General features: G+C 47.8%; 1 protein-coding gene across 5 annotated transcripts in view; it reads left to right on the top strand.

The window, feature by feature from the left end:
- Positions 1-3,710, top strand: part of SYT16 (synaptotagmin 16) — a 111,823-nt gene extending 108,113 nt beyond the window's left edge. For all 5 annotated transcript variants that reach the window (XM_081192637.1, XM_081192638.1, XM_081192640.1 and 2 more), the window contains one exon: positions 1,901-3,710. In XM_081192637.1, coding sequence (XP_081048763.1) covers positions 1,901-2,214 — 314 coding nt within the window. In that variant the 3' untranslated portion in view covers positions 2,215-3,710. The remainder of the gene's footprint in view (positions 1-1,900) is intronic.
- The last annotated feature ends 6,031 nt before the right edge of the window (positions 3,711-9,741 follow it).

Raw genomic sequence — 9,741 nt, forward strand, 5'->3', positions numbered from 1 at the left:
GGAAGCTGCCTAGAGAGGAACTCCTTGCTTCTGAGCCGTATACAAGTGTTTTCGCGCCAGAAGCGAGACATTGCACCTTGTTTCTCAGGCGCAGAGGTGTGGAAAAGAGCGCGTCACAAAGAGAAAGGAGCGGGATGCTCTCAGGGGAAGATGGAGGGTTGCCATTCCAGTTGTACTCAGCTAAATTCCATGCAGAGCAGACCTAACGAAAGCTAGGTTCGTGAATTTCAACACATTCGCACTGGGCTGTTGATGTTTGGTGTTGATTCTGTCCATGATATTCAGGTTAGGGCTTAGGGCCCTCGTATTTATGGGACCGCCTCTCCTGGTCTGCCCCGCAGAGGACCTTAAGGTCCATGAATAACCATAGTTTAGAGGTCCGGGCCCTAAGGAAGTCAGACTATCCTCCACCAGGGCCAGGGCCTTTTCAGTGGTGGCTCCGACCTGCTGGAATGCTCTGTCGCATGAGACTAGGGCCCTGCAGGATTTAACCTCCTTCCGTCGGGCCTGTAAGACAGAGCTATTCCACCTGGCCTTTAATTTGAATTCAGCCTGATCTTTTATTTCCCTTCCCTTCCCTTCTCTTCCCTCCCCCTCCCCTTTTATTAAGATTACCTGCTCTGAGACCCCCACAGCTAATTCTCCCCTGGCCTCCTCGCTGGCCCAAGTAGGACTAATTCAGCCAGCTAGCCCTGGGGATTATCTAATGCTTCTTAGATGGATTTCCCCTAAATTGATTTCTGAACTTTGAATTTTATTGTTATTCATGTTTTCATACTGTATTTTGAGCTGATTTTACAATTCAGTGTTTTAAATTTGTTGTTAGCCGCCCTGAGCCCGGTTTTTGAACTGGGAAGGGCGGGGTATAAATAAAAAAAAATTATTTATTGTTATTATTAGTAGTAGTATTGTGGCAATTCTTCCTGGTTAAAAACTGACTGTTCATCTCCAAAACAGCCCTCAGGGGTGGCTTCAAAGCAGAGATAAGCCACTGACGTAGCGCTTACATTTTCCCCCATTAGACTAGACTAGACTAGACTAGACTAGACTAGACTAGACGAATAGAATAGAATAGAATAGAATAGAATAGAATAGAATAGAATAGAGGGTCCGAAGGGTCATCTAGCCCCACCCCCTTCAATTCCGGAATCTCAGCCAAAGCATCCATGACAGATGGCCATCCAACCTCTGCTTAAAAACCTCCAAGTCCACCACCATATCATCATATCATATATTATCATATCATACCTGCATTGTGGGGGGGTTGGAATAGATGACCCTTGGGTCCCTTCCAGCTCTTAAGATTCTATAAATTACATATTTAGAACCAATAACCCGGGATAGGCAACCTAAGGCCCGGGGGCCGGATTACCTTCTAAATCCGGCCCGCGGACAGTCCGGGAATCAGCGTGTTTTTACATGAGTAGAATGCGTGCTTTTGTTTAAAACGTATCTCGGGGTTATTTGTGGGGCATAGGAATTCGTTCGTATTTTTTTTTTCAAACTATAGTCCGGCCCCCCACAAGGTCTGAGGGACGGTGGACCGCCCTCTGCTGAAGAAGGTAAATAGTAAATTGAAGGAGTTAATTTTACTAGAAAGATGATTTTGGAGAGCTGTTACAAGGTGATACATTGAAATTCAGTTAGGGGGGATTCGAGGACATCAGTTAACAATGAAAGATAAATTGGGTTTAACAAGTAATATGTGTTTATATTTTTATTTCTTTTTCTTTTTAGTACTGTAATGTGTTTTCTTTTGTGTGTTTTTTATGTTATATTTGTTATAAATGTGGAAAAGCAATTAAAAAAATTGATATTTTTTTTTTTGGAAAAAGGTTGCTGACCCCTGCAATAACCTGTCCCTTCCCCCTTTCTTTGCATGTCCATTTTTGTCCTGCAGACACTTACGGAAAGCTCTGCCTCCTCAACTCCGTCGGCCAGGAGATGTCCCGCTGCAAGACGTCCCTCCGCCGGGGGCAGCCGAATCCCGTCTACAAAGAGACTTTCGTCTTCCAGGTTGCCTTGTTCCAGCTGTCGGACGTCACGCTGATGATCTCCGTCTACAACCGCCGCAGCATCAAGCGCAAGGAGATGATCGGCTGGCTCTCCATGGGGCAGAACAGTAGCGGGGAGGAAGAGCTGAGCCACTGGCAGGAGATGAAGGAATGCAAGGCTCAGCAGGTGTGCCGGTGGCACACTCTCCTGGAATCCTAAGGGGAAGAGCCTCTGAGGTCCCGGCATGGCGGTTGTCTCCTCCGAAGGCTCAGAGGGTTAGGCCAACCCTCCCTGGCGTCCCAAACATGAAGGACTGCCAGGTTCCTGTTATGAACTGGACTTCTGACGATTTTTACTAGTCACAGTTGTACTTGCACTCTTCCCTTCCCCAAAATATCTCTCAAAACGACAGCCACGCCATTGGAAAAGTCAGAGCAGGATTGGCACTCGGATCCGGCCCCTCAGGGAAGTAGGCCAGGGCTGATGAACCTTTTCCGCTCCCGGGGCCTCATTCTGCTCTCGGCAACCTCCCGAGGGCCGCATGCGACTGTTGAGCAGGGCCAGAGGCAAAATTGGAGGGTGGGGGCAATGGGAGGCAAACGTTACATTTGTCCAGTAGGCTGAATTTCTAGACACCCACAGCACACAGTCCTTGTCCACACCAGCAAGAGACGTTTTTAGGGTTGAAAGGATGCGTTCCGGCCAGGGCATTGAGTTTTGAGGACCAGATTGCAAGGCCTGGGGGTCTGCGTACATTCCCTGAGAATCCCCGCTTCCAAACGAGGCTTTCTTTGTCTTTGGCGATGCCATCATGTAGCCAAATCTGATTGGTTGGCCCGTGGAAGAGGGTCTGTAAACAGCAGCAAGTTGTCATGCAAGAAGTATGCATTGAGGGTACAGTTTTTCTCTTCAAAACCCTCCCATCCCCTTTTTCCACGCCAAAAATAATGCTTGCTGGGGAACATTTGGCTCAGCTCCAATTTGCTTATACGATGGCAGGCGCTGAGACGACGTTTGGAAGAGGCTGCTTGGCAAAGAATGGAAAGAATGAGTGGTTCCGACGGGAATGTTTGGTAGAAGCCATGGAAGGGGGAAGACAGTATCTAGAAGGTCAGCACTATAGTGTAGGATAGTCGGAGATACTGGGCATAAAAGCTGGTCTGGCCATGATAGACCCTGCTCAAGTCTTCCTTTTTAATTTCTCAGCCTCCTCCAAGTGTGGTCCTTCCGTTTTCTAAACTGAGCATAGCCTATGTGTTTTTGCTGAGCCACACCTCTGCTCAGCCCAAGCAGCCACAGTCAATGATCAGAGATGATGGGATGGCAATCCAACAATACTTGGAGGGACACAAATGCAGAATTCCCAGTATAAGCCCATGAGGGATGGAAGCTTTGTTTTAACAAGTTGAGGTATAAAGCTGCACACAGAAAAACTTCTGGCAAAGCTTGGCTTGTGCACTCAGAACATGGAGGGTGTTGTGGATGGTGCCATTTGTATGGTTTAGCTAATAGATGGAGTTCGTTGGATCTGAGTAGAGAGTCAGGAGTTCCCTCTCTGGGAGCAGAGACTGCAAAGATTTTGTCTAGCTTCTAGACTGGTGCGTCCTCTACACCTCCCATGAGGAAAGGAGAATCATCTGAAAGAAGCGGGACCTGAATGTGCAGTACATCGGGTCAGGACTCAGTGGAACACCAATTAAGCCCCCCCCCCCAATGCTGAAATCAATCCCAACCTTGGGAACCAGGGCCCAGGAAAAACCAGCACAGGCAAAAATGACCTCCTTTAAGCATCAGGGACCAGTAAGTGAAGCAAGCTCCTTCGGTGCATGGCCATCTTTTGGGGATGCTTTAGCTAGGGTTCCTGCATTGTCGGGGTTGGACTAGATGACCCCTGGGTTCCCTTCCAACCCTTGCAATTCTATGATTCTGTGACACAGCCGGTAGAGGGTCCCAAAAGCCAGATACACTGTTGTCATAAAGTAAGCATTCGTCTTACTTCGGGACGTAGGAGCCAACTCCTAGGGGCCGAGGGGGCTTTGGCCCCCCAATAAAATATTTGAGGGGGCCCCAAATTTGGTGGGCATTGCCATTCAAATGCTTTGTATGCACCATGTCATGTGATTGATTATGCAGGGCAGAGATTACCCCCCCACCAGTATTTTATTCAAGTTGGCTGCCCTGCTTAGGAACAAATAGAGGCAGGTTTTAGGGACTGATCAACCAAAACTCATGTTTTTGTTTTCCTTACCACCTTTTTATTTCAAAGGACTACGGGGCGATTGCAAGATTTGTTTGAAATTATGCAGATGATGTCATTGGTCTAGCACTGCATATTACTCATCTATTCTTTTTTTAAAAAACCCCGCAAACCTGGGGTTTTATTTTCTATTCTCGAGACAAAACATCGTTTGCTGCAACTGCAGGCTTGGAAAGGGGTTGAGGGACGACAATGAGTTGAAGCAGGTGGGCCAACAGATCACCCTTGGGAGAGCTGTAGATCCCCGACCCCAGCCTTTAAACTTCCAAGTACCTGTAGGCTGTGATCTAACTTGGATATGTGCCAAGAATAGCAGTGGATCCAAAATGAGCAAAGAACTCCTCCATCGGTAGTTGGGAAGATGCAAAACCTTTCAGCAGCTCCCCACCCTCCACAATGTTCACATGGTTGTGTGAGAATGTGATGCACCGATTGATGGATGCCGCAATTATAAGGAGGTGGCTTGTGTTGTCTGTCTTCAGACCTCTGTGTTTTCTTTCTTTGCCAAATCCACCAGTGGGAATTCCAGAACCAGGGCTGGATCCCATTTTTTTTTTTTTATTGAGAGAGGGGCTTTGTCTGAAATCCATTCTGCAGCTCCTTAATTTCCGAGGCAAAAGGCCCAATTATTCATTTGCCAGTGGATGCACACAGAGGTGGGCATTTCTGTGCAAAGGCTGAACACACACTCGCTTGCAGCACAAAACTTAACTTGTTTCTGAATCCAGAATTGTTCCCACTCGTCCTCAACAGGCTCCTTTCAATGCAGATTGATTCTGGATCCTGCCATCCACAATGATGAGTGTGTTTACTTGAGAACCAACTGAAAACCCTCTGCGTAGGGTATCCATGCCTTTCCATCCCTGAACCTGCCCCAGGTGAATGAAGAAGGAAGTGGTGCTTACGATCTCAGTATATGGCTCTCACATATCACTGGGCAGGCTTGGATAGACACACCAACACACTGAAGGGACTGCCTGCATAGGATTTCATCATTTTTTAAATGGACACACTTGCATGGTAATGCAGACACAATCTGCCACGAGCTTTACATGTTGAAACCTGTTTCTCCAAAAACGCTGTCCAGAGATCAGGAAAAATATGCAGTAGTTCTAGATTGCGTGTGGAAGAAGAAAACAAGTACTTGATCTCCATTGAGTCTAGAATAAAATGTGTGTGCACAGCCAAAAACGGGCACCTCGTACGCACCAATCTCACCTTGCTTGGGGGGTGTTGCTACACACAGGTGCTCCATAGCTCCTGCACGCCATGTGTGATGAGTTGCCACTTGCCTGGGGTCGCTTCCAGACAACGTGTTTATTTAGCATTAATCTCGGATTTGTTTGGACAGGCTTTCCAGGGAAGAAAGGGAGCGTTCATTCTGATTTGCTCGCTGGGAGGTTAGACATAGTCATCCCAGGAAATGTCACATGTATTTGCAGGCATGTGCCCCTGTGCAGCCACAAGAAGGGTGCACCGGGCCACTGGGGAGGCGCCCCACGATCCAGCAAACAGCCTATGAGCCCCATAGCCCTGTCTGATGTGTAGGGTGATTGCAGCAGGGGGTGGGATTTGGGGTGCTGCTTCCGTGTCAGAGGTGGGGAACCTGCAGCCCATGCATTCCAGCCTGCAAGGACGTTTCCCCCAAACCATGCCCACCTGCCCTGCACACCTGATGCTGCGTTTGAGATCAGGTGTGGGGCAGGCAGAGACCTGGCTGGATTGGCAAGTTCTCTGTGGGGGACACAATCCCTGCAGAAAACAGCTTTGCTAGCCCTGTGGCCAGCGATTGAGAAGGGCCTGGCTTAAAGCTTCTCAAACTGGCTTGCAGGTCTGGGAAGAGATCACTGGAGCCGGAAAGGTTCCCTGCCCTTGTCCTCAGTCAGTAACTGGCCGGCTCTGCAAGAGCGTTCATCCCCGAAGTCCCTTATGCAGCGTGCCTGTTCCTAAGCATGGCAGTGAAATGGGTGCATGAGCATGGGGTCAACCCTCCATCCAGTCAAAGGAGCCCCTTTTTAGACTTGCTAAATGCAGAAGCGGGACGCGGGTGGCGCTGTGGTTTAAAGCCTCAGCGCCTAGGGCTTGCCGATCGAAAGGTCGGCGGTTCGAATCCCCGCGGCGGGGTGCGCTCCCGCTGCTCGGTCCCAGCGCCTGCCAACCTAGCAGTTCGAAAGCACCCCCGGGTGCAAGTAGATAAATAGGGACCGCTTACCAGCGGGAAGGTAAACGGCGTTCCGTGTGCTGCGCTGGCTCGCCAGATGCAGCTTTGTCACGCTGGCCACGTGACCCGGAAGTGTCTCCGGACAGCGCTGGCCCCCGGCCAATAGATGTGAGATGGGCGCACAAACCCCAGAGTCTGTCAAGACTGGCCCGTTCGGGCAGGGGTACCTTTACCTTTACCTAAATGCAGAAGCACAGTTCATCAGAGTAGCTGATCGGTAAGAATCGGGATCCAAATCTTCAGGATAAATTAAGCACAGTTTATGGGCAATACCTAATTATTATTATTATTATTATTGAAATCTATATAATTGTAGTTTTGTTCTTGCATCAGAATACCCTTGATTTAAATGTATGCATTGTTTTAGTTTTTACCGATAGAAACAAAATGTACACCTTGACCGTTTTCAGATACTTACTTTTGTGTGAGATGCATATGAATGTGCAACATTAAACTTGCAACATTTCTCTTAACTGTCCCGTGCCAGTGTAGAGTGCTGTCTGCCTTACGGCAAACACACACACACACACACACACACACACACACACACACACACACACGAAACCGCCCAAAGAGATGATGGGATGCAGAAGCGATGGATCTTATTGAAGCAGAGTTCAGAAACTACTTGCAATTGTTGATCCCAAGCAGTGAAATACTTCCTGTCTCCCTTTCCTGTGCAGTGAGAATTTCAAAGCAACAAAGCAAAGTTAAAGGGGGGGTGCAGGAGGCGGTTTGTGAGTTTAAGTTGTGGGTTCACAAATGTGGAGGTTGACAGGGCACAGTACTACTCCCAAAGCAATATGAGCACTTTTAAAAAACCAATGCTCTCTCTTTCTCTCTTTTGCCAGTCAAATCCAGATCTGACCGTTCTTATCCACTCTGTTCATGCAAGCTAGTATTCAGTCCTACTCTGCTAGTTAGGTTGCAATCTGAAGTGCATTTAGGTAGAAATAACTGCCATTTGAGATCACTCTAGTTCCTTGTATTGCATTGTGGAGACTTTGGCTGGATCGAGACACATCAAAAAAACATTTTGGGAAAGCGCATCATAAACCTTGTAAGGGGAAAATCATGTTACCGAAAGGTGGAACTCCACAGCGCCATCTGGTGTCACAGTGCTATAATGCATTTAAAACACTTTTAAAAAATTATTATTATTATTATTGATGCAGCTGAGTCCTTTCTTTCCAGTTACTGGGACTGTCAGTATCCATTGCTTCTAGTGACTTGGCCACACCAAGCCTTAGGAAGAAACCATTTCCACTTTGCACACCTTGGGGAAGTTGCACATGGGGTTTGCTTGCATGATCTAGAAAGAACCTTAAGTGTTTGAGTCTCAAGCTGTCGGTGCAAAGCAAAGTGCATCGCTGCAAACTGGTGGCGGCAGCGGCAGCACAGTTTTCCAGTATTGCAGCCGCATAACACGAGCAATTGAAGACGTTTGCATGGTGTACCAAAGCCACAATAGACTTCAGGATGCAAATACAGCATCCAATTGCAGACGTCCACAGAGTCTGCTTGTGTATTGAACTCAACCAATTATCTGGTTTCTCTTGGGTCAAGCAGTAAGCAAAGTACCCTTGCATTATTCCCTTTGCAAAGCACGCTCTTTGGGTTGGGGGCATTCAGGAACGATCCTTTTGCTCTTTGATTAGAGCCTCTTTTACAAAATGCAGCAATGTGCTTTGCAGATGGATAATTCTGACTTTTGTAATGCATGGAGTTAGCATTACAAGATTCCCCCCCCTCCCCCCCAGAGGAAAGAGAATTTTAACTGGATAAGCATTGATCCCATTCCATCCTCCAATCTTGATAAAGGAATATGAAGCCAAGCCAGAATGTTGTGTCTATCTGTTCCAGGATTGTTTAGCAACAGCTCCCCAGGCCTGAAGGGACATGGGTGGCGCTGTGGGTTAAACCACAGAGCCTAGGACTTGCTGATCAGAAGGTTGGCGGTTCAAATCCCCGCGACAGGGTGAGCTCCCATTGCTCAGTCCCTGCTCCTGCCAACCTAGCAGTTTGAAAGCACAACATGCAAGTAGATAAATAGGCACCGTTCCGGCGGGAAGGTAAATGGCGTTTCTGTGAGCTGCTCTGGTTTGCCAGAAGCGGCTTCGTCCTGCTGGCCACATGACCCGGAAGCTGTATGCCAGCTCCCTTGGCCAATAAAGTGAGATGAGCGCCGCAACGCCAGAGTCGTCCACGGCTGGACCTAATGGTCAGGGGTCCCTTTACCTTTACCCCAGGCCTGAGCTGAGAGTCTTTCCCCATCACCTGCCACCTGACCCCTTAAACCGGAGAAGGATAGAACTGGGACCCTTCCTCATGAAAAGGCATGATTCTGCCACTTAGATATGCCAGAGGTTTATGTGAACCGTGCGGAACAAATAGAGTCACACAAACACCATACATTAAAAGCACATTCGATGCACATTTAAAGCACATGACTTTCTTCAAGGAATCCTGGGAGCTTAAAGGGTTGTTGGCACATCCAGTTGGTTAAATAAATCAAATAACTCCAATGGGTCTACTCTGAGTAAAATTTAAATGAATACAGAATTCTTCTGTTGTCACAGTGGGTGGCCAGATACCTCTTAGAAGCCCCTAAGCAGGAGTGAGTGCCCCACACTCTCCCCACTTGCCATTCCCAACAAATAAGCTCAGCCTGGATAGCTCAGTTGGTTAGATCATGGTGCTGATAACGCCAAGGTTGCAGGTTCGATCCCCGCATGGGACAGCTGCATATTTCTGCATCGCAAAGGGGTGGGCTGGATGATCCTCAGGGTCTCTTCCAGCTCTCTGAAAATGAAACACGTAACTCTGGAACGACCTATTTCTTTAACGCTGATTTTTTTTCATTTTTAAAAAAGCATATACGAGGTAGAATTTTTGGAGCAGGTTTTTGGCTTGATTGCTAGTGACGTTCCCACTTCCAGCATTTATGCTTCTTTTCATCTGTGATGCCATTTATCATTGCGGGTTCTTCCTCACCCCATGTTTAACTTCACCCCATTGACTATTGATGAGCTCCTTTTGGGGAGGATGCGTGTGATTATGCAGCAGCTGCATTCTACCACCTGCTCCTCATAGAAATTGTACATATCTCTTCAAGCCAGTGACTGCTGGCGCTTGTAAAAACCATGCCTTGCAATCACCCTTCTGTCTGATGCAAAGGGAACTGCAGATGCACAGTAATTGGTGTGTGTTTTCTTTTCCCACACCCCATCACGTCTTTTTGAGATCTGGAGCGGAGGTGAACCTTCAG

Source organism: Podarcis bocagei (assembly GCF_964188305.1).
Source record: "Podarcis bocagei genome assembly, chromosome: 1".
Taxonomy (NCBI): Eukaryota; Metazoa; Chordata; class Lepidosauria; order Squamata; family Lacertidae; genus Podarcis; species Podarcis bocagei.